The sequence below is a fragment of the Mustela lutreola genome, chromosome 1 (genome assembly GCF_030435805.1).
Source record: "Mustela lutreola isolate mMusLut2 chromosome 1, mMusLut2.pri, whole genome shotgun sequence".
Taxonomy (NCBI): Eukaryota; Metazoa; Chordata; class Mammalia; order Carnivora; family Mustelidae; genus Mustela; species Mustela lutreola.
The window spans coordinates 236769023-236792501 of record NC_081290.1 but is presented as its reverse complement, the minus strand read 5'-3'; the positions used below and the strand labels follow the sequence as shown (position 1 = coordinate 236792501).

The 23479-nt window shown below is 45.5% G+C and overlaps 3 protein-coding genes across 12 annotated transcripts in view; 1 reads left to right on the top strand and 2 right to left on the bottom strand.

Annotated features, from left to right (window-relative positions):
• The window catches only part of FHIP1B (FHF complex subunit HOOK interacting protein 1B), a 31956-nt gene extending 17930 nt beyond the window's left edge, over window positions 1–14026 (top strand). For 9 of the 10 annotated variants that reach the window (XM_059134526.1, XM_059134565.1, XM_059134590.1 and 6 more), the window contains exons 10-12: window positions 2348–2526; window positions 2684–2846; window positions 5274–14026. In XM_059134526.1, coding sequence (XP_058990509.1) covers window positions 2348–2526; window positions 2684–2846; window positions 5274–5635 — 704 coding nt within the window. In that variant the 3' untranslated portion in view covers window positions 5636–14026. Of the gene's footprint in view, window positions 1–2347; window positions 2550–2683; window positions 2847–5273 lie in introns of those variants that run through there. The other variant, XM_059134575.1, reaches the window with a different exon arrangement.
• C1H11orf42 (chromosome 1 C11orf42 homolog) lies at window positions 6117–10742 on the bottom strand. Its single transcript, XM_059134603.1, has 3 exons — window positions 10660–10742; window positions 6521–7319; window positions 6117–6247 (listed from the first exon to the last, which is right to left on the bottom strand). The coding sequence occupies exons 1-3, from the start codon at window positions 10729–10731 to the stop codon at window positions 6117–6119; spliced, it is 1002 nt and encodes a 333-aa protein (XP_058990586.1). The 5' UTR covers window positions 10732–10742.
• Window positions 14027–15624: 1598 nt separating the features above from the next.
• On the bottom strand, window positions 15625–16590 carry LOC131821764 (olfactory receptor 52W1). The gene has a single exon (XM_059158070.1). It carries the CDS (start codon window positions 16585–16587, stop codon window positions 15625–15627), a length of 963 nt encoding a protein of 320 aa, XP_059014053.1. The 5' UTR covers window positions 16588–16590.
• Window positions 16591–23479: the final 6889 nt, after the last annotated feature.

The following is a 23479-nucleotide window of genomic DNA, read 5'->3' as shown; positions in this document are numbered from 1 at the left end:
ATTGATTTATGTCTGAGCCTTGTATGTCTGTCCTATGTGCATGTTCCTCCTTTTCCCTAGTCTGGCCTTTTCCTGGGATTGTGATCAGGGTGTTCTGTGTTTGGTGTTTCCTGGTGAATCACAGCAATATATCTGAACAATATATATGGAGGGCATACCTGCTATCCTCTATGTGAGGCACCTGTAAGCCATGCTGTTCCCACCTGTATATTTGTCTGGGTGTTGGGTCTCCTGTCAACTTTTCTGTAGCCCAGGATCAGCCCTTCTTGTGTTCTTCCCTTACTCTACCATGGCCTTCTTTCTTCTCCCAGTCTCCTCAGAGAAGGACTCAATTTCAGGATTTTCTTGTTCTCTCTTCTTGGGCCTTGTTGGTTGCTATGACTACCCAGTAAGACTTTCTTTCTTTAAGTCTTACGGTTAGTAGTAAGGACTAAAACAGATAGCGTGAAATATGTCTTGGAGGACAAATGACAAAAGTGTGGAACTGAGTGCTCCAGTTGAGTTCTTTGGTCTTTCCAAAGACCCTGGAGCTAGACCTGACCTGACCAGTTAAGTCCTCTTTGGTTTTTGTTTGAGAGCCAGCTCTGCCAATCCTGGTTCTTTTTTTTTTTTTTTTTTAAATTTTTTATTTTTTATAAACATATATTTTTATCCCCAGGAATACAGGTCCGTGAATCGCCAGGTCCACACACCCCACAGCACTCACCAAAGCCAATCCTGGTTCTTATCCTTACTTCCCTTCCTCTAAGGAGCAAAAAACCACCTCTGAGAAGCAGCGTAGTGCTTTGGACTGGACACACCTTGAAATAGTGTCTGTTCATGTCACTGATGAATTTAAACCACTTACTGTGATGCTGCTGCATTGGGAGAACTCAGCACATTGTAGCTTTTTACTAGGATCATCATCTCTTGGGTGCATGGCAGATAAAAGTTGACCAAGGTATCTGCCCATCTTTTGGGTGTTCGCAGTCAGGTTATCGTGCCTTGATCAGTCCATGTCCTTACTGGCCTGGGATATGCTGCTTGCACAGCACCAAGGCTTCTGCTCTACAGTCCTGATCGCTCCCACTTGCAGACTATAGAAAATGGCTTTCCATTTGTTTAGGCTTTGCTCCTCCTTGCTCAATACTACTAGAAGGTGGTATGCAGGTTTTACCACATTCTTGAAGCATTAATTGAAGCTGTATCCCTTTTCTTCTCTGTAAACTCATCTGAGATTTTTGAATTTTCTCTTGCAAGAGAGTCTCAGGAAATAAGAGAAACAGTAGGACAAAGTTATGTGGTATCTTAGGGACCCTGTTAAACTAGGGTTTATGGAGCTAAGGCTACTCATGTGCATCTGGAGTGAAGAATGTTTTTCAGAATTCACTGCCTCTTTGCTTTCGTTGTTCTCCTTAGTTCATAGTGCAGTTCTTAGGTATAATCCCTTTCCCTCACAGACCCCTGGTCAGATAGACTGTGGTGGTTCTAAAGGCCTCATGCTTGGTGATCTGGCTCAGTTGAGACCAGTTCTCCTGGTAGATCGTTTTCATCCTTTCTGTTATCCTCTCATCCAGCAAAGAGTCTGCCCTCAATCAATTTTCTCTGGCTCTGAACTAATCTCTTTTTTCTGTAAATTCTCTTCTGCCTTCTTGGTTCCTGGTTCCTGAACAGAACTGATTTCTTCTTTGGCTTCCAGAGATTTCTCTCCTATCTTGAAGTTGGCCTGTGTAGGCACCTTTGTCTTTGCTACAGTTCATTCTTGGTTTCTTCTGACCCAGGTGTAGTGTTATCCTCTGTTTTGTGTGTAACCTGATTCTTCTTTTGGTCCCAATCACCTTCTTGCTTCTTGTTCTTTTGTGTCTCATGGATGAAGCTTTTTAAAAAACCAAGAGATGTTATATAGCTTATAGTTATTACTGAATACTTATAATTTGTTTGATCTTTGACTGACTGCTTTCTAATAGTATCTTTTTGATCCTTTTAATAATCCTATGAGGTGGGTATATTTTATTTTGCCAAGTAGATAACTATGCTTGGAGAATTTTGGTTGATCCAATACTTAACTAGTAAAAGATAAAGCTGGAATTTAAAACCAGGTCAGTCTGACTCCAGAACCTATGATCTGGCTCTTCATCTTAAGTGTGTGTAAAGCTGGCATCTGGACTCCTGTGGGTCCATCTGGTGTCTGCCATTTCATCTCTTCCAGAGTAGGTGATCACAGGATGCTTACACATACACCCGGAGACTGACATACAAATAATTTTCACCTAGTGGCATGGTGGGGGGTGTGTCTCTTGGTTTTGGGAGGAATGAGTGCGATGTGCATTGTGTTCAGGCCTTGTATCCTTGTACCCACCCCTCCCAGGCCCCTTCATGGCTGTGCTCTTTGCCAAACTCGAGAACATGCTGCAGAACTCCGTCTATGTCAACTTCCTGCTGACGGGGCTGGTGGCCCAGCTGGCCTGTCACCCCCAGCCCCTGCTCCGCTCTTTCCTGCTCAACACCAACATGGTCTTCCAGCCCAGTGTCAAGTCCCTGCTGCAGGTGTGCGATGCATGCATGCATGGGTGCGTCCAGGCTCCGTGGTGGGCCAGGCCCGCAGCTGGAGTGGCCCTGGGGGGGCTGGGAACAGGCCCAGTGGGACTAGGAAGGACTCTCAGTCTAGAGCCACACAGAAATGTCATGAAGTTGTGCTTCATAGGTGCTGGGTTCTGTGAAGAATAAAATTGAGAGCTTTGCGGCCTCCCAGGAGGACTTCCCAGCACTGCTATCCAAAGCCAAGAAGTACCTCATTGCCCGTGGCAAGTTGGACTGGGCTGAAGGCCCTGCAGCAGGACCTGCCCCCCGCCGCTCTGATCCCTTAGGTGAGGACTACCCCACCACTCCACCCCTTTCCCTGTCTTCCCTAGATAGCTAATTAGTCCAGGTTAATTGAGCTCTTATTAAGGGTGGAGTCTTGTGCCATGAAGTTGCAGAAAATTGAGTCTTGATGTTTGTTGTCTGGCTCTAGTCAGAGGATAAAATACAGTTACGTCCACTCAGAGCCAAATCAGCAGCACCAGCAAAAACTAGGAGTTGAGGATAGGCAAGGGGACAGAGTAGTCTCTAGGTTGAGGTATTGGGAAAGGACATGGTATTTGACATAGTCCTTGAGAGATATTTGATGTGGTCCTTGCGTAGGCCAAGGAGTGGGATGGCTTTATTCTTTTGTCTAGGGGACCACACGAACTATTAAGTTGGAGCAGGGGATTTAGAAGGTGGTGAAATTGTTTGTTAATAAGGCTGGAAAGATTTGGCCAGAGCCGTAGGTGGTCAGATGAGAAGTTGGGCTGGGTAGAAGTTGTGATCTTTCAGGCATTGAGAACCCATTGGGTGTACTTAGATATGAGAGCGGAGAGATAAGCATGTTAGTTCATGTGCTAGGTGAATTGGAGCCAGGAGCAAATGGAGTATAGCTATGCCCAGCAAGGCTTGAATTAGAATAGTGGAAAACGAAAGGAGGAATTGGATAAGGTAGAAATGGGAAGGAAGTATTGGCAGACTTTGGTGAATGGTTGTGGGGTGCAGGGAAGAAGGTAGAGTTAAATATGACCATGCAGCTTTAAATTAGAGCTTCCATTAGTAAGTGTCTGTGTACTTGCTCTGTGCGTTGGCCATTGTCTTTGGTACAGGAGACTCAGGGAGTTATAAGATGAGACCACTACTTTCTAAGAGCTGACAGTCAGTCTGGAGAGTGAATAGAGAAGTGTCATTACTGAAAAAGCAAAGTCCCAAAGGTGGTGAATGTAGTGCACCAGGTCAGAATTAACTTTGGATGGGAAAAGGTTCCCTGCCCTCCGAAGGCAAATGATATGTATCTTAGAGTTAGGAGGAAGTGATCGTATCCATGGAGTTGTGAGGTGTAGAGGGGAAGGTCAGGAATTGAAGTCCTTTATTTGCTAATCAAAGTAGGAGACAAAATAATGTGCTAAAAGCAAGAGAGCAGGGTGAGATGGAAGATCTTGAGAGATAGGAGTTGGGAATACAGTACCGTAATGGTTATTTTACAGTTGATGTTCCTTAGCATGATTTCCTCATGGTACAGCACTGTGACTGTGTCTTATTTCCATAGTTGTGGTCCTGTGTTCACTGTGGAGGTAAATAAGGGATTAAGCACTTGAGCTCATAGATTTCTCTATGAGATGGAAGACAATGAACACAAGTATTATTACAATACAGTGTGATAAAGGTGGTGAAATGGGAAGTCAGTGGGGGGCAAATCAGAGGTGGTTTCTCAGGGGGTGGGGATAATGAGATTAGGCCAAGGGGCTAATGAAAACAGTGGGGAGAGTAAAATTAAGGCATAGAGGGCTACAGAAGCATGAAAAGAGGGTTGAAGTTTTTAGGAAGAATAGATAGTTGTGGATACAAAAGCAGGAGAGGGTGTAAAAAGTTTGGAGAAAGGGTTGGAAGGGGCATGTGAGCCTGGTTGTGAAGGGTTCTGAATGCCATATTTAGTAAATCTGTGTAGCATATTTCTGTAGCCAGTGTTTGAAATAGAGAATGAGAACCATAACATGATATAGACTCTAGATCCCTAGAGTCTAGGCCCTAAATATTGTGCAAAGAACCAGAACCAGTAATCGAGGAAGAAAATTAGAAGAGAAGGGGCACTATTTTAAATGGTTCATTTGAGTCTAAGCTGAGGTAAATTTGGCCATGTGAAGTTGTCTAAGCTGATGTGAGGTAAAAGGATGGCTTTGGTGGATATAAGAGAGGGACTGGTGGTAGGTGGAGTGTGGCACGGGAGAACAGATTTTGGAAGGGTAGTAGGGTATGGGACATGTGGTAAAGCCCATGAATAATTGTTGCATATATGGCCCTGTGGGTGTGGAAGGAGCAGGGGATGTGGGCATGTGTTATAGACAGGCAGAGGGAAGGTGGAAGTGGTTGGCTCCAGTGTAGGAGCATAATGTAAGGGTATGTTAAGGACTGAGGAGACAGCTTAGTGGTAGTAGAATAACAGTTGGAAAGGGAGGAGGAGTAAGAGAGTCCCTCAGGGTGAGAGGGCATGGAGAAGGTCTTGGATGAGAATGAAGTAGCTGAAGTGTTGACTAACTGAGAAGACTGAGGGTGATGGTTGACTGGGTGGGGAGGCTGGATAGAGGGAAGAAGGCTGGGCAGGCAGCATTTTGGTTTTAGAGTCATAGTTGAGATGTTTGTGAACCCAGGGAGGGGGGCATCTCTCTCAGACTGAGAGAGTGTGCCTGACCCCAGTACCTTCACAATCCCCAATACCCATTTATTCCCAGTGAAGAGCCGGAGGCCGTCCTTGGGGGAGTTGCTCCTGCGGCATGCACACAGTCCAACCAGGGCCCGGCAGGCGGCACAGTTGGTTCTTCAGCCTGGGAGAGACGGCGCAGGACTTGGCCTAGGTGGGGGCTCCCCTGGGGCTTCAACTCCGGTTTTGCCCCCTCGGGGTGGGGCCCCTGAGCGCCAAGGTGAGGCTCTGCGAGTCAAGAATGCGGTCTACTGTGCAGTCATTTTCCCTGAGTTTCTCAAGGAATTGGCTGCCATCTCCCAAGCCCATGCTGTCACCTCGCCTTTCTTGTTGGATACTTCAGAGGAGGGATCTGGCCCTCCTGTCTCAGGCTTCGGGCCCCTCAATCCTTAACTTTCTTCCATGGACAATCAGGGCCTCACATGGCCTGGGCTGGGGCCGGGTTATAGGCTCCTTTTTATGTTTGGAGGCAGTGGCAAGAGGACTTTTTAATTTATTTCCAATGAATGTTTTATGGAGAACTTGTTGCAATATGTATAAAAGGGAAATCTCTATTCTGTGCTCATTCTTCTTTCCCACCCTTTTTTCTGGGCTGTGGCCCCAGGAAGGTTGTACATAAATGGGGAGGTCAGGGGTACTTTGTCTCTTGTGAGGACATTGGTGCCAAGGTTTCAGGGTGCTTCTTATGCTGCCCTTAATGGGTGAGGGGGTCATGGAGCCTAGGGGAAAAAGTAGGGACTCTCCTCCGACCCCCGAAGGAAGAAGCAGCATGGGCCCAGGATGGTTTTGGGCAGCAGCAGCTGATGTTTATTGGGGGCCAGTATCCCTATGCCAGATCTTGGGGGCCTTGCCCCCTGTGTTTCTCGCTTCAGCTTCATTCGTCGCTGTCGAACTCTGAGGACAGACCCTGCAGCAGGGGCAGGGACATGGAGTGCCGGTCGGGGTCCCCGGGGCCCCCACCCTGGACTCCTGGTGGGGGGCTGCGGGGGCTGAAGAGCCAGTTCTCTGCCAGGGTTGGGGATAGTCACAGCTTGACTCATGCCCTGGTTTTTCTGCCTCCCTGGTCCCTCCCTGGCCCTCTATGCTGTGCCCACCCCCTCACCAGGACCATGCTTCCACCTCATTGCCCCTGGCTCCCTCACTCCATCCCCTGTCACTGGGATCCAGTGTGGAGTTCGGGGTTCCCCACACATTGCTGGGCACACACTCCTATATTCCCCATGCCCTCCCCCCTTTACCCAATCCCATCCTTTTCAGCTTCATAACACCTTGCAGTACCTGACAACATCTGGGGCCCCCTGCGGAAGGGGTTTCGGCCCTTGTAGGAGAATCTGGTGGGTCTGCCCTCCGGCCCTTCCTGAGGAGGTGGTGTAGGTGGGCCTGGGACAGGTGGGGGCACATCAGCAGCTTCAGGGGTATTGGCAGCGACTGATGTGAGGGCCAGAGGTGGCATGATGCCGAGGTTGGGTCTGACCCAGTTGGCACCATGGGGCAGTGGATCTTTGGTCAGAGGCTTCTGTGGTCCCAGCACTCCTTTGGGCTGCAGTGAAAACTTGAGGCAGGAGAAGGCAACAGGCAGTGACCGTTGTAACCGGAGCAGCTGGGGCTCACGGGCTGTAGGTAACAGCCCCAGCTGCAGCCAGGAACAGGAGAAGACCTGGTAGATGACATAGATGCTGTGGGTGCTTCGGAGCCAGGGAAGATTTTGCTGTAGGCTCACCTGCCCTGGTGGCAGCAGCAGGAAGGCCACCTTCTTGCGCAGTCCACCCATGTGCAGGCGGATCCGGCAGGGGTGCCCTTCCAAAAGTCGCATTTCTTCATAGGCTATCTCTGCTCGGCCATTTGGTGAGTATTCCCGAGTGCAGTGGGCAAAGGCACCCTCGGACCCTGCCTGCTCCAGGAGGTTTGGTAGTGGCCCCACTGGTTGTAGTGCCCGCCTACCCTGCCGACCCGGTAAAGCCAGGCGGGTGTGGGCTGGGCGGGACTGCTTCACTAGCACACCCAGTAGGTCATAGCAGGCTGCATCCGACAGGAAAGGTACTGCCACTACATTGGGCCCAAAGCGCTCCTCGATGACCTGCAGATGGCCAGTTTACAGGTCAGTGACTGAGTTAGGGTCAGGAGTTACCTGGTAGCCTACTCTAGATTGACCCTCCCATTGTTCACTGTGCAATTACATCTCCACGACGTGCTTCCTCCTTATTTCTTAGTTCTGTCTAGTTCTGTCTACTATTTGCCAGACCCTGCTGGGTACTGGGAATACATAAAAGCATAAAACTTCGACCTCATCTTATCATAGCTGAGTCTAATGGAGGAGACGAAGATGTAGACGGTAATCAGCTAAGTAAAATAATAAAGAGCCAGGTGTGGAAGAGACCAGAAGTGACTTAATAGCTTTTGTCTTTGATAGAAAGGGATCAGAGGATTTCTAGTTTCTAGGTGGTAATACTTGAATTTTGAAGGAATTAGCTAGGTAGGAGGATGGTCAATCCAGGGAAAGGATACAGCCATTTAAAAAACTGGAACTTAGAAACTAAGAAGGGCACATTCAGGAACACAGTATTTCACACTACTTAAACATAAGGTCTGAAGAGGGACAGACACACAGGAACTAGACTATGAAATATCTTGAGTGTGCTAAGTAACAGAAATTTGATCCTGAGGGCAATGGAAAGCCATTTGAAGGGCTCTGGGTGAGAGGGACAGGATCAGAGAGGTGCTTTAGAAAGTTAATTTTGAACAGCAAGACAAAATAAGGAGAGAGAAATATCAGTTAAGAGTATTGTATTACTGCAGGCAAAACATGGTGAGGCTTTCTAAACTAAATAAATGGAACTAAAATAATGGGGGAAGATCTTTAGGTTATAGAATTAGTAGAACTTAGTTAAGGAGTGTGGGAAAAGGAGTCGTGTGGGATTAGTCTTAGATGATTGGTTAGGTAGTTGATGTCATTCACTACAATGGGCACACAGAGATAGGTTTGGAATGACTATTCTTCAACATCTTCTGCCCTGGCTACAGGGAGTACTTCTTTTAGGGATTTGAGGCCTCATCTTTGTAATGCAGGCCCCAATATGCTTTTAGGGATTCTAATTCCTCTTGGTTTTGTTCTTCTTGTCTTGCCTTTTTTGGTTTGGCAATCCAGTTCTGGGAAGTTTAACTTCATGACTACCTGGGAAACCTTGTAAAATCCTCTCTAATAACTGTATGTAGGAATGATCTCGACTCATCAAAGATATTGCTGGCTGAGACTTCTGGCTCTGTGTTCTGCTAGGGAGTATGTAAAATTCCCTTTTTGGGTCCCTTTCCTGTTTGTTCTACTTCTCTTCCTCAGCCCTCAATTCCCACACATCTGTCTCCCTGTTGCTGGCATTGCCCAGCTTGCTGGCCTGGTTGAATTCATCAGTGATCCCTTAAGCCCAGTCTGGTTTTTTTGCTACATAGAGCTGTTTTAGAAGTGTGACTGCAGAGCATAAGAGGGGGGTCGTTAACTGATGGAGTTGTGTCTGCACTTAAAACAAGCTGAAGTAGCTTGAAGACTACTGTCTCTTGTCACCTAGCCAAGGAAGTAAATGGCGCTCTTTCTTAATGTGCATGGAAGAATTTCCCATCTTCCTCTCCTGTGCTTCATTGAGACATGGAATACTTTCCCTCTGGTGGGGGAATCATGCTGAAGAACAGGGCTCTAAGAAGGTCCCTTTGGATTTCCCAGGGGTGACAGCAGAGCACTGGTGGGTTGACATTTTGTATAGAATGCTCTGTCCCCTGATGAAAAAAGCATAGTAACCAAGTATAACTTCAGAATCCTACCCTCGTTGCTCCTTTGTTCCCTAGGTTCCTATACAAATAAGGCAAATAGGAGTGTCCCCAGGAGGTAACTCTCTAATGGGATTTTGACAAATACCTGGTTCTTATGGTCCACGTGTCTGCTAAGAGGTGACTCACTAATGTACCTGGAGACTTTTTCCCAGAATATAGACATGAATTTGCCTTGGGGTGGGTGGGTTATCAGGCCCTCTTTCTTATCCTTCAGGCCCCCAGTAGTTAGGGAACATAAAATTTCCATGCTAGGGTGACTATTCTTGGTAGAGTCACCATTTGAGACCACTACCTGTTGTTTCCATTGCAGCTTTGTTTCGGGGTAAAAGTTCTGTGGAATATAGACCACTGCAAATTTAGATCTCCCAGGGGCAGCTTGGGAAAGTGAGGGTGGAAGACTCTTCCTGGATTTACCTTGGCTGGTTTGAGCTGAATGAGGAGCTTTTGAGCCATGTTTTGGTTATCTCTGTGTATTACAAAGTACTCAATAAACTCTCAGCAGTTCTGGAGAGAGGAAACCAGGTCACTCAGAGGTGTCCTGCTCCTTGAATTTTCCACGTACCACCGGTGATTTATCCTGAATCATTACCTTGCCTTTCCTGACAATTTTCCATTTGAATAGGGAAATTTTCTGATGCTGAGAGATAGTGTAGCTTTACTCTAGTTGATGATCATATTTACTTTCATTCTAATAAACTGCCTGATCTTGTCCAGACCAACCTTTTACATTGCTGAAGCTATATAGTTCAGAAGGCCTCGACTCTCCTATTTCTACTTCCCTGGAGGCTGACCTTTGTGGTGAGCTCCTGCTCCATTTCAGATGGGAACCCCATGCTATTAAGGCTGCTTTGAGTCTGGCAGGCACTACTTTAAGATGGTTGTTTTAAAATTGGTGGGCTGCCTTCTATGGGTGCTTGAAATTCACTGTCCTTCAGATCACCTAACTGGAACCTGATCCCCAAATTCTCCAAATTCAGCAATTGTAGCCATCTGGATTTGATGAGATTTGTTGAGTACCTGCAGCTAGATACAGCTGATCTCTGCCTGCTCCTGAAAATCTACATATTTTGCTCAAAATCCAAATTTCCCATTCTGTAGAAGCTAAAGGTGTAGGAGGTATCTGTGAAGAGATTGAAGTTCCTTTAGAAAGTTTAAAGGGCCCTTCGTGATCGGCCCTTGGACGTCTTTGACCTCATTTTCACTACTACTCATTTGAATTCTGCTCTAAAGGACTATTTGCAGTTTGCAAATAGGCATTTTTCTTTTTCCTCTTGGCTTTTGCATATGCTGTACCTTTAATTAGGACACTGTTCACATACCCACCCACCCACCTGCTCATTAACTCATTTAGGTATTTATTAAGCACCATTTATGAGTCAGGCATTCCTTTTCCCTCTACATGAGAATAATATCTACTTGCCTAGCTAGAATGTCACTTTCTCCAGGAGGCCTTCCTGATCTCCTAAGTCCTGCCCTGACTTAGCACTTGTTACTGTTCTCATCGATTCCTATTGCCTTTCAAGGAATTGTCTTCCTACTCATAAATTGCTCAGACCCATCTAGGTCACACTTTCTTACTTTCTTTTTAGCCCTCTTACTTTATCCTTGATGAGGGTCCAGGTGGCATCAGCTTCATCCAGTGTCAGCAGGTGGGGGGTACCAACCAACATGGTGGGGTGTGAGAGGGGTTAGGCAGGGCAGTGGCTGCTGCAGGAACCCCAAGCTGCCCAGGGAGGTGAGGCCCCAGGCCTTAGGCTTTGACCTACTACAACATGAGGTCATAGAGGTCCTGTAGATAATGGGGACTTGGGTAGGGAGAGGACAGTCACTCTACTAGCCTCACTATGCCCACAGCCCGAGTCCAGGCTCTTGAGTGACTTACCCATTCTCTTCCTTAAGGGAGAAGAACGCAGGTGTGTTTGGTGGATTTGTATACGTGTGTGCTTGTGTGAGTGCATGTGTGTGTATGCTTATATTTCTTGCTCTGAGTTCTTTAAGGAAACAGAATCAGGCTTCCCCCTTCAGCAGCCTCCTGAAGCAATTTGCTGTGCTGTATTATCAGCTGCTGATGACTTCTTTGTGAGGTTAGGTAAGGGTCCTGAAGGATATGGGAGAAGTATAAAACAGGACTTAGACTGAGAAACAAACAGTAATTCTCAACATTGGCCATACTTTGGAATTACCTGGGAGCTTTTAAAACTATAGATACCTGGATCCTACCTCCAGGGATTCTGATTTAATTGGTCTGGAGTATGCCTAGGCATCAGGATTTCTAAAAGCTCCTCAGGCAGTTCTGATGTGCAGCCTAACTTGAAACACATTATTAATGAGTGGGTTACAATTGCAATGAAAACCAGGTGTGTGTGTAGGAGGGTGCCATATGAGTGGTGGCAGTGTGGAGGATAAGAATCTAATCGGGTAATGTTGCCTTAGTAACTGGAGAGGACTTTTAGGAAGCCAGAATTACCCAGGTAAATTTGAGGAATTTTTTTTTTCATGTATCACTCCCTGACCTAGGCTGATCTGCGTGTAGCTGGCTCTCTCCTGCTGCAGCCCTAAACTATGTGTGATTTCCCTTTGTGTCTCTGTTCAGAGATCTCAACCTGGTGTTTGCTGGAGAACAGTGGTTTATCCTTGGGGAAGAGCCACTCTGTGGAGCCTTTCTAGTAGCTTCCATTCTGCCTCTTATCTGTCTAAAGAGTCTTCTCTTGAGTCCTCTGGAGAGTCGCCTGTGTTCCTAGGAAGACCCACTTCTGTATGGGGAGCATCCTTTCCTATCCTGGCCCAGCATGTAGGGCTGTCCCATGAAGTTGGCCATCGTCTGATCTGGCTGAGGTGGTATGAGTATGAGGCACAAGGAATGGTCCTACATGATGTAACTGGCCTCAGGGGAGGGTAAGTCTCTCTAGACTAATGGTATGGGTGCTGGGTGTTTAAGCAAAGATTTGACAGTGGCTGTGGGATTGCTCCAGGAAAGGAACTGAAATCAGATATTTGTTGAAGTCCTATGTGCTAGGGGCTGTGCCAAATACTTTGAATCCATTATCCTAGTTAATCCTTTTAGTAACTTCTTGAAGTAGATACTATTATTTCCTCATTTTATAAGTGAATTAACACGCTCAGAGAGGTTAAGTAGATTAGTGCAAGGGATATAGTGAGTTAATGGCAGTCTGGGATTCAAATCCAAGTTGGCCTGATTCCAGCTTTTTTAAACTAGAATTTGAATGGTAGTTCTTTTTGGTAAAGGAAGAAATTACTGTATCCCTTCTGTTCTCCTGAGTGTATGGTGGGAGGGCGCCTGCTCGGTGGATGTGCAAAGTCATTTAGTGAAAAGGAAGCAGGTAGCATAAGAGAGCTGCAATAGCCAAACCAGAAACCCCAAGCTTCTTGTCAGGGCAGGCAAACCCAAATTTCTTCCTCTAGTGCCCTCCTAGCCCTACACCAGGAGAGGTCATCTGATACAGTATGGTTGGCACTTCTGTTCCCTCCAGAAAGGAATCCTAAATGAGGTAGACAGCAGAGAGACAGACACCAGGACAAGGGACACAGACATGGGGCAAAACAGACAGTGCAAGGAGGCAGAAATGCAGAGGTACAGATATGAAAGTTACTGATAAACATGGGCAGGGGATGATGTACATCCATATGCTAAGGGGATTCCAGAATGAGAAGAGGGTGGATGGGATGGGGTGGGGACGGGGATGATGGGCTATTTGTGAAATGTGAAGAGGATCTCTTTTTCAGATTTTCATAGAGGAGGCTAAGAGAGGCAAATTGGGTATAGATGAACTTCTCAGGCGGAAGCCCATATCATCATCTCTTTTGGTGACGATCATGATTCTTTAAGCTCCCTGCATTCCACATTGCCCTACCCTGACATTAAGAGACTGTCTTTCCCTTTGGCTCATAGAGTCTGAGGATTGAAAGTTGCTGAAGGAAAACAGATGACAACTGAGTTCTGGATGGAGTTGATGAGCCCAAGGGCTGGACTGTTTGGGCCATAGCCTGCTCACTGGGTTATCTCCAGTGTGGCACATTCTGGGGTTTCCGTGGACAGATCATCTGCAACATATCTGAGTGGTGACTGGACTAAAGAACATGAGAGGAATAAAACAGGCAGGGGCTGTTATTTAGGGAACATGGGGTTCTCTGCAAGAACCTCCAGGGTACTACAGAATAGTGTTGATAGAACTTTTAGAGGGATAAAGAGCCCTAACAAGTCTCTTTACTTCTCTTAGGCTACAGGGATAACTGTACAAGGCCCTAATCTCTTATTTGAAACCTTTAGGGATAGATGTGTTTTGGATGTCAGAATTTTAGGAAGGGAAATAGTGCCTTTATCCTATATAAAGGAGTACCCCAGAGAGGTTTAGGGCAGTGCCCTATAATCGAACACATCAATATTTCTGAACCTAAATGTATGAATATTCACACCAAGTGAGATAAATAAATACTGTAAATACCATTGTGATGTTTCAGGTTAGGTTTTGGACCAAAGTTATAACAAAAAATATTGTTTCTTCAGAGATTTTTTTATTTTGGAACTGTGGATAAGGGATTATAGGATTACTCTCAGGTTGTTGTGAGGAGTAAGGGAGCGCTGGTAGTCTTCTAAACACATCACATGGTAGGTGTGTGATCTCAATCTAAAACAAAATAACTAATGTCCAAGAGGGTGGAATTTGGCTTGAAGAAAGAAGGTTCTTGCAGTGGGCAATGCACAACTTTGGAATTCAGCTGCCTCGGGGAGCTGTGCACAACCAGGGAATGAAGGTGCCTTAGACAAGAGGTTTCCTGTGGTGGGAAGGTGACAGAATTCATTGCTTATGAACATTGACTGCATAGGATTTCCCTTTTCATGTACTAGAGGGGAAAGGCAAAAAATGTGTGTGTGTGTATGTGTGACACAGGACATCACATATACATTTCTTTATAATAATGTTGTAATAAATATCTTACTGCATACATCTTTGTTTATATCTCTAATTATTTTGTTAGGATAGATTTATTAAAGAGGAATATCTAAGAGAATATGGATATCTTAAAGACTCATGACCAATTAGGATTGGGATTTTGTCACAATTATCCACAAAATTGTTGCCTGAGGAGTTTTTTTTAACTCAACTTCATGAAAAAGATTATTCTTGAGAATGAGTGAGCCCACACTCAAGGACAACTGTACATCTCCTCAGTGTGGCAATACCTCTGAAAATCATGCAGAACTTCTGCACTATCTCTTCAGCTCCTTGTTAATGAGGACCTGGTAAGACATCACGTGGCCCTGGAGAGGATATCACCTGCTTTTTCAGATCTGCAGCCTCCTCTGCTGTGTGGTATTCCATGATGTTTGGTGCAGCTATCTGCTGAACGGTTAGCCCTGCACTTGACTTTAGGTCTTCATGGCTGACTCCAGTACCTGTGGTTATGATAGTTTTCCCGGAGAGCTTGGGTCTGCCTGTGCAGCCTGTAGCTTTCTCCAACCTTAAAATGGTGAATCCCTGCCTTTTGCCTGCGATTATATTCATTCTTGGCTGGTGTAAAAGATCTTTTGCGCAGTGTCCCTTCCAGTGCAGATCTTAACTGAAAGTCAGTCACCTGTTGGGCAATACCATGACACTTTCTGTGTAATACCTCTGTTCTCTGCTAGCCACAGTGGTACAAAATACTCCTATTTAATCATGTTGCACCAACATCATGTACATCTAGTGATGCTGACCAGGCCAAATGGGGGTGCTAATGTAGATTTTATTTAGGAATTCAGTGTTCTTGACTGAGGATACAGAGAAGAGCAAACTGGTAAGAGACCACAGTAACTGGACTTCAGACAATCAGGTGAAGTGCTTATTTCCTAGGATATCAAAATTTCTTTCAGTTGGATCTCTGACCCCTATGACTGTAGGCCCAGGAAGAGAAGTTTTGAGATATTGACAGGAGAGTGGGGGGATAGTAATTACGCGAGACCAAGAGGACTCTCTGGACTGGCAATGGTAAAGATCAATATGCTGGCCAAATTTGGGACCCCCCCCATCTGGGCACATTATCCAGATTCTCAGAATGTGGGGAATGAACCTGTAACTTTCCCTAAGGAGAGGCTGAAAATAGAATCTGGATCCAGAAGTGGAGAGGGCTGTGATCCCAGGCAAGGACCCAAACACTTGCCTCCTGAGGCAGCATCACTCTTCCCAGACACCTAGGTCTAGCCTCTGTAGAGGAGATTTTGTGTGGAAACATGGGGAGACTTAGGTAAAAATGATGACAGCAGAGAGGAGAGTTTTCATTAAGTTAAATCTTGTGTACTATGAACCATGGTAATTCCTGATCTTATTTTCCTGCATAGTAACATGTAGCCCCCTGCCTCCTGCCTCCCAAGCAAGATATATGGATAGGCCAAAGCCTGCATATGCTAGTGGTTATGCATAGTAGAGACTTCAAGGCAAATATGTGTTCACTGGTTATCACAGTCCTATGTAGACTGTGGGACAAAGCTGACATAATTCACACCTCCAGGCCCTAGACTCTCTTCTGTATATCCCCTCTCCACCAGAAGACTCCACTGTTTTCTCTTACAACTGGCTTTTTCTGATGGTGAAGATTTCCAGGAGCTGGTCTCTGATTTGCTTGGTGCGGACCCCATAGATGAGTGGGTTGAGGGCAGGTGGCAGCAGCAAATAGATGTTAGAGAGAAGAATGTGCACAGGCTTTGGGACAGTGTGACGACCAAAGCGATGTGTGAGGTAAGAGAAGAGACCAGGTACATAGAAGGCCAGAATGACACAGATGTGGGAACTACATGTGCCAAAGGCCTTGGCCCGGGCCTCCCGGGTAGGCAGCCGCAGTACAGCGTGGGCAATGAGCCCGTAAGAGGCAGTGATGCCCAGGATATCTATACCTGACACGGCCAGTGAAAGTGCCAGCCCATACAAATTGTTGGCCCGCGTGTTGCCCACCACCAGCTCTACCACTGCCATGTGTGCACAGTACGCATGGCCAATGGTCTTAGCTCGGAAGTGCTCAAATCGTGCCACAAGCAGAGGGAAAGGCACAACAATAGCCACAGCTTTCAGTGCCAGTGCCAGTGCTGCATAGCCTACACGGGTTTTGGTGACTAGGAGAGGATAATGCAGTGGACGCCCTACTGCCACAGCACGATCATAGGCCATGGCCAACAGCACACCAGATTCCACAGCAGTCAATGCGTGGACAAAGAACATCTGGGCCAGGCAGGCACCGTATGGCACAGGCCGGGGCCCAAGCCACAGCACAGCAAGCAAGCATGGGGCTATAGATGTAGCTAAGCCCAGGTCTGTAGCTGCCAGTGTGGCCAGGAGTAGAAACATGGGCTGCTGCAGTGTGGAATCCATCTGCACCAATGCCAGCAGTGTTCCATTGCCCAGCAGGGCCAGCAAATACATGGGCCCAAAGACCAGTGTCAACCAGGCCTGGGCACCCCCTAGTCCTGGAATGCCAGTCAGTATGAAGAAGGTTGGGCGTGGGAAGGTGGAGTTGGGATGTGGACCTTCTGCCATCCTGTGGGGGGCAAGGCTTTAGGGCTCATGGGGGCATGACTCCTGATAGGGAAGAGATGGGGAGATTTTGGAGGGAGTCACAGTGGCACAGACCCATCCATGGGGTACGTGTAGGGATAGTGCAGCATTGCGGGATCACAGGGTTATAACCTTAGGTTAAGGTCTTTGGATGGATAATCAACGTCACTACCCCAGCTTGAATGGGAGAATCCTTCATGCCTGAAAGCCCATGAGTGTTGTAGGGGGAGAAATGGGGAGACACTGGTATTGAGAAAGGAGAGCCTCCCTGTTGCAGGGGCTGCTATAGCTGGAGGTCACCTGAGAGCCGGGGCTGAGATGCAAGTTCTTCTTTCTCAGGATCCAAAGTAGAGTCCGTCTCAGTCTCTGTAAGGTGGGGGAAAGCCAGAGCCTGTTGGGCATCAGGCCCCAGGCTGCACTGTCCTCGAATGTGTATCCTTAGGCAGAGCTCCTGGGCCTCAGCTTCCTCAGCTCCACACTGGAGGTGGACACGTGATTATAGTGTTGTCCAGCTTTAACATTCCGGGCATCAACCCTCAGAGAAGATGAGTAGAGAGAAAAAGAGAAACAGGAAGAGGAAGATTGGACCTGCAGTGAAGCTGGAAGCCTGATGTGACAGGAGAAAACTTGCTGGGTTTCGAACACCGGGTGGAGAGTTGAAGTTGGGCCTGGGAAGGAACAGAAAAAGAGAGATGGCAGCAAAAAAAGGGAACTTCTCTGTCTCCCTTCCTTCTTCATGATCCAGAAAGGAGTCCCACCAAAGTCTTAATACTGGGGTGCCATAAGGGGAGGAAAGGGTATGCAACCCAGAGTACCAGTCATACGTGGAAGAAACATCTCTGATGTTGGAGGAGGTAGGGTGAGTAGAACCGATTCTACCCAGAATCTCGCTCACAGCAGAAGAGAAATAAACATTAAATGGATAAATGAATGAGGAAAGCACCAGCAGAAGACTTGACTGAAGAAAGATCCCGAGCGCTGTGTGTTGGCAGCTTTTCTTCACTTTGATGAATGCCTGTGGGGCCCTTTATGAGGCTGTTCTACCTGGTTCCCTCAGGGCCCATACACCCCCCACCTGTGCCACATTAACTCTTGCCTGTGCTGCCTCCTTGCCCAGTGTGATAGCTTGGTAACTCAGGAAGCAGAGTAAGGAGGCAGAGAGGGGGACAAGGAGAGTCGGATGGGAGTGAAGAGATCCCTGGGAAAGAGGAACAGGGAGTCAGCAAAGACCCCCTGAAGTCTGGAGAGAAGACCTTGCTATACTCTTGAATAGCATCGGTTCCCTCTATTGTAATTACTTCTCTCTCTTCTCTTTCTCTGTCTCTCTCTCCCCCAACCTCTAGCAGATGCTTCTCATTAGCCAGTATCTCCACTGCTCATCACAGTGCCGGGCATGTATTTGTCTATGAGTAACTACTTATTACTTTTAATTGTGTGACAGTACTGCTGGCCAGACAGCATTTGCTGACTAACAGAGGCTCCAACAGTTTTAGGATCCTTAGGTATCTATGGAGATGAGAAAGAAAGTTAGAAAGAAAGTTACTCACCATCAACCAGGTCCACTGGGTACGATTCTGCTCTAATGACACATACCCTAAAAATCACCACAGCATGCAAGATAATGTAAAAAAAATGCGGCTTGTGGGAAAGGTGGAAGTAGGGGACATTCAAAAACTTCATCAGTGACACACTTAAAAAAAAGGATAGCACCCCAATAAAAATGGTGGCACTGTTTTATACGTTAACTGGTCAGATAGTGCATAAATACACCAATAAATATGACACGTTACCTTGAAAAAGACTTGGCGTTTTCCTTGTGGAGTGTTAAAGGCAGTTGGTGAATAATTGAAAAGCGATAGAAGGGGAGACCACGGCTGTCCCCTCTTATCTGCAGTTTCCCTTCTGCAGTTCCAATCGCCCGCTGCCCTCAACTACTGTGGGGAAGCAGATGATCCTCTTTCTGACAAATCGTCAGAAGGTCAATCGTAGCCTAATGCTACATCACAATGCTGCATCATTCCCCTCTGCGTCCTCACGTAGGCATTTTATGCTCTCCTATCGTCCCAAGAAGCAGGGTGAGTACAATGCGGTAAGGTATTTTGAGAGAGAGACCGTGTTCACATAACTTCTATTACAGCATATTGTTACAATTATTCTTATTACGAGTTACGGTTAGACTCTTGCTATGCCCAATTAATATATTACACTTTATCATAGGCATGTCTGTATAGGAAGACACAGTATGGGCATACCTCTTTTGATTGTGTTTCACAGATTATGCGTTTTTTATAAATTGAACATTTGTGGCAACCCTGCTTCTAGCAAGCCCATTGCTGCCATTTCCCCAACAGCACTTGTTCACCTAGTGTCTGTGTCCCATTTCGGTAAATCTCGCCATAATTAAAACCTTCTCATTTTTATTATATTTGTTATGTTGCTCTGTGATCAGTGATTACAACTCACTGAAAGCTCAGGTGATGGTTAGCATTAGCAATCAGATTTTCAAAGATTGATTTATTTATTTTAGAGAGAGACGGCTTGAGCTAGGGGAGGGATTGGGGGGAGAGGGAGAGAATCTCAAGCAGACTCCCTGCTGGATGCGGAGCTGGACATGGGGGCTGGATCTTGTGACCCCGAGATCATGACCTGAGCCCAAATCAAGAGTCAGATGCATAACTGACTTAGGCACCCAGGCGTCCCTAGCAATAGTTTTTATTTATTTATTTTTATTATCTTAATTAAATTGAATTTATTTATGTATTTTTTATTTATAACATATTTATTGAGATGTAATTCACACACCACAAATTTCACCTGGGCAATGTATACAAATCGGCGTTTTTAGCATATCCGTAGAGCTGAACAACCATCACCATGTCCTAATTTTAGAACATTTCCATTACTTCAACCCTCTCTCCCTCTGTCCAAAATAAAGCCCTGTATTTATCAGCAGTCACTCCCTTTCTCCCAGCCCCTGGAAGATACTAAGCTACTTTCTCTCTCTATAAATTTACCTCTATGTATAAATTTACATTTATACACTTCATATAAATGGAATAATGCAATCTATAACCTTTTGTGTCTCTTTCATTTAGCATAGTGTTTTCAGGTTCATCCATGATGTGGTATGTCTCAGTACTTCATTACTTTTTACTATGGGATACCCTCCCACTTTATGGGTATACCACCTTTGATTTATCCATTCATCATTTGATAGACATTTGGATGGTTTTCATTCTTTTGACCATTATAAACACTATTGCTAAACATTCGTGTAGAAGGTTTTATGTGGACATTCGTTTTCAGTTCTTGTGAGTATGTACTTGGGAGTAGAACTGCTGGGTCGTATGTTAAACTTTATGTTCCTTTGAGGAAATGCTGAGCTACCTTTCTTTCTTTCTTTTTTTTTAAATTAAATTAAATTTTTTTCAGTGTTCCAAGATTCACTGTTTATATATATTTTAAATATTTTATTTATTTATTTGACAGATAGCACAAGTAGGCAGAACAGCAGGCAGGGGGAGAGGGGAGAAGCAGGTTCTCTGCAGAGCAGGGAGCCTGATGTAGGGCTCTATCCTAGGACCCTGGGATCATGACCTGAGCCAAAGGCAGCCGCTTAACTGACTGAGCCACCCAGGCAACCCACCAGCAATAGTTTTTAAATTACAATCCTCACATGTCTTTTTTAGACATAATGGCATTGCACAGTTAATAGGCTACAGTCTTGTATAAACATAACCTTGACATGCACTGGGAAACAAAAATTCATTTGACTTGCTTTATTGTTCTATTTGCATTATTGCAGTGGTCCGGAACTGAATCGGCAGTATCTCTGAGATGTGGCTGTGTACTTAGGGTTTGGTACTATCCGAGGTTTCAGTCATCCACTGGGGCCTTGGAATGTATAACTTGGAGACAGCAGGGGACTACTGTAATCTGAAGTTGGGAGGAATGTTGTAAACCAGGTATGGATGATGTGGTTTATAACCTAAGGGTGGTGATAGATGTTTCAGGTGTGTATGCATGTTGGATTATCCTTTGCTGCTGTGTTCAGCAGTTTTGAATGCACTTTTGTGCACTCACCTAGTTCCTGGCAGAGGGAATAATCATACATAAGAGAACATGAAATTCTCATTATACTCAGTACTCCAGTGGGTCGTTGGAACAAATTTAGTCTTTCAAAACCAACTTTATAGCGATCTAATTGAATCTTGGTTGTACCTGGCCCTGTACCATATGGTGCGGACACAATGGCAAAAACAAGACCCCGCTGCCCTCAAGGAGCTCACTGTCTAGTGGACACAGTGATGCAAACAGTTATTGGAAAGCTACTTAAGTAATTGCATTAATTCAGGTTAGTACCAATATTGAGGGAGCACAGAGAAAGGTTTCCCTCTTCCTGGGGTGTCAGGGAATTCTCTGAATTGTAGTAATGGCTACATATGCAGGTATTGCTCTAAGTCCTGTTTTACCACATGCATTTCAGTAGGTACCATGATTTCCCCCATTTTACAGACAAAGAACTAAGGCACAAACTTGTTCAAGGTCAGATAGTAAATAGCAGTTAGATACTAAGTGGATCTGGCCCTAGCATTCTTGCTCTTAGCCACTGCTTTAAACATTTCTGCTGAGATTTATTTAGCACATGAATAGGAGTTTTCTAGGGTATTTGGGCCAGAAGGATCTGTACCTGGTAAGAGAAGTTCAGGTTGTCCTAGGATTGCTGAAGAAGGAAAGGAGCACTTGGGAGCTGAAGGCAGTGGATGGAGAACTGTGAAGGGGATAATGCCCTTGAGTGACATTACATTCAGACTCAAAAGAACACTAATGGGACTTTTGGCTGACATATGCCTGTCCTGGGCACTAACTGTACAAAAGATTGTTCATAAGATAAATCACAGTTCCTTTAAGCCCAACACAATTGAAGTTGTTAAGTTCCCACAAATTTTCTGTATTCTGTGTTTTTCACTAGCTATTAATCCAGGATGTATTGGGGGATATCATTGATTTTGTCTCTAGAAAAGTTCCTTTGTTGATCCCTTAGGCCCCAGTCCAACATTAGAGCAGCTTTCTGATTACAGTTGGGGTCACTTGGCTGGTCTTTCCCTGAGACGGCCATTGTAGGAGTGGATCTGACATTACACCTGTGACCCTATGGGGCTGTATGCCTGAGTCTGCTCCCCAGGGGTGGATGCCAGCCCTGTAGGGGGGTAATGATAGAGTGGGAGGAGGAGGAGGGGCTCATTGGGCCCCTGGTTGACTGGTATAAGAGGATAAAAGGGTTCTGGGAATTGTCCCTGAATTTCTTACTTCTTTGATTAATGCAACTACCACCAACATTTATTACAGAAGAGGGTTTTCAGATATCAGCTTGTATAGGCCTGTTCTGATTTTCTGCTTACGACTGACCAGTGAGCAACAACATGTAGCAGTAAGTTACCCATTTATACAATAGATTATAGATCAGAAAATCTTGGGCCTAGTGATGCCACTCAACACTGGATCCTTTTCTAGAAACCTCTTAAGGCAAACTCTCAGTTGGTCAAGTCTCAATTCCCTGGTGAATACGAGACCCCTCTCTGACCACTAGTACCACAATAGTGCAGGCTTCACTTTCCCTCAGTTTCTGGAGAGATAGAGAGACTCTATAAGCCCAAGGTAAGATGGTGGCACTCCATATCTGTGGAGATGTGGGTGACATAAAACCACCACACCACTCTGTTTTCTAGGTCTTCTAGCTTCACTTCCTTCCTCCAGTCCTTCTGTAAGAATATCTTTAAGAATCCATGAAGCTCTGGGGGTACTTGGGGACCCCAATATCTAGGATAGTGGATATTCTGGCACTAAGATTGTAAACTTGTGAAGGGAACTGTTCTCCCTATTATAAATAGATCTGGTAGAAATCAGGTTCTGGTAGGGGTATGTAATAGCTCAGATCTAGTTTTTATCAATTGTCCTGTAATATTGTCTGCTGTCCTTATCCATTTTCCCTTCCTCTGCATTGGGGTCAGTCCTTTGGATTAAATCTATCTTTGGCTATAGATAGTGGTGACTCTAGTGTTCTCTTGTATGCTGAGGTCACAGCTCCTGTCCTTGTCTCCCAGGTGACACTGTAAGACAGGAAAATTGGGTTATGATGCTGAACACCCCTACCCCATGCTTTAATTTGTCCAGTCATTCTTTGCCTTCAATATGAGGCATGAAAGAGGCATTTTAAAAGTCTCTCTGACCAGTATTGGCTAAGGAGAACAGTGCTGGGTATTCTTCCAAAGACTTTCCTTGCAGAAGATGAGTAGTTCCCTCTAAAGGTTCTCTAGCATTTAGAAGGGGACTTTGGAACTGACTGTGTTTGTTGGGGCCATCGTTCAAGAAATTAATTCCCTAAAGTTCTGTTCTGAGGTAATAGGTAGCGCCTTTATCTTTTCCACCATTACCTCCTTTCCTCTAAGCTCATATTACGTGGCTGAAACTCTTACAACCGAGAAAGTACTAATGTCATCCATGCAATCCAGCAAACATTATTAAGAACTTATTACATGCCAAACACAGTAGTATGAATGGGGAAACAGCCTCTCTTATCATGACGTTCACACAGCCACAGAGGCCCACTTCCTTAAGAGCTTGTGTATCTGTTTCCTTTCATCCTAATTGGCTTATGTCCCACTGTATACCCCACAAACTTATCCTAGAATATTGCAGCAGTCTCACAACAGATGTGCTTGTTTCTAAGAAACTTCATTGTGTTTTCTTTTTTCATTACACTTTTATTTGAAAAGTGGGTAATATATATATAAAAGTACAAAGAATAACAAATGCACATGTTATCAAGACATCCAGAACTGATCATTATTACCATTTTGACCCACTTGCTTTC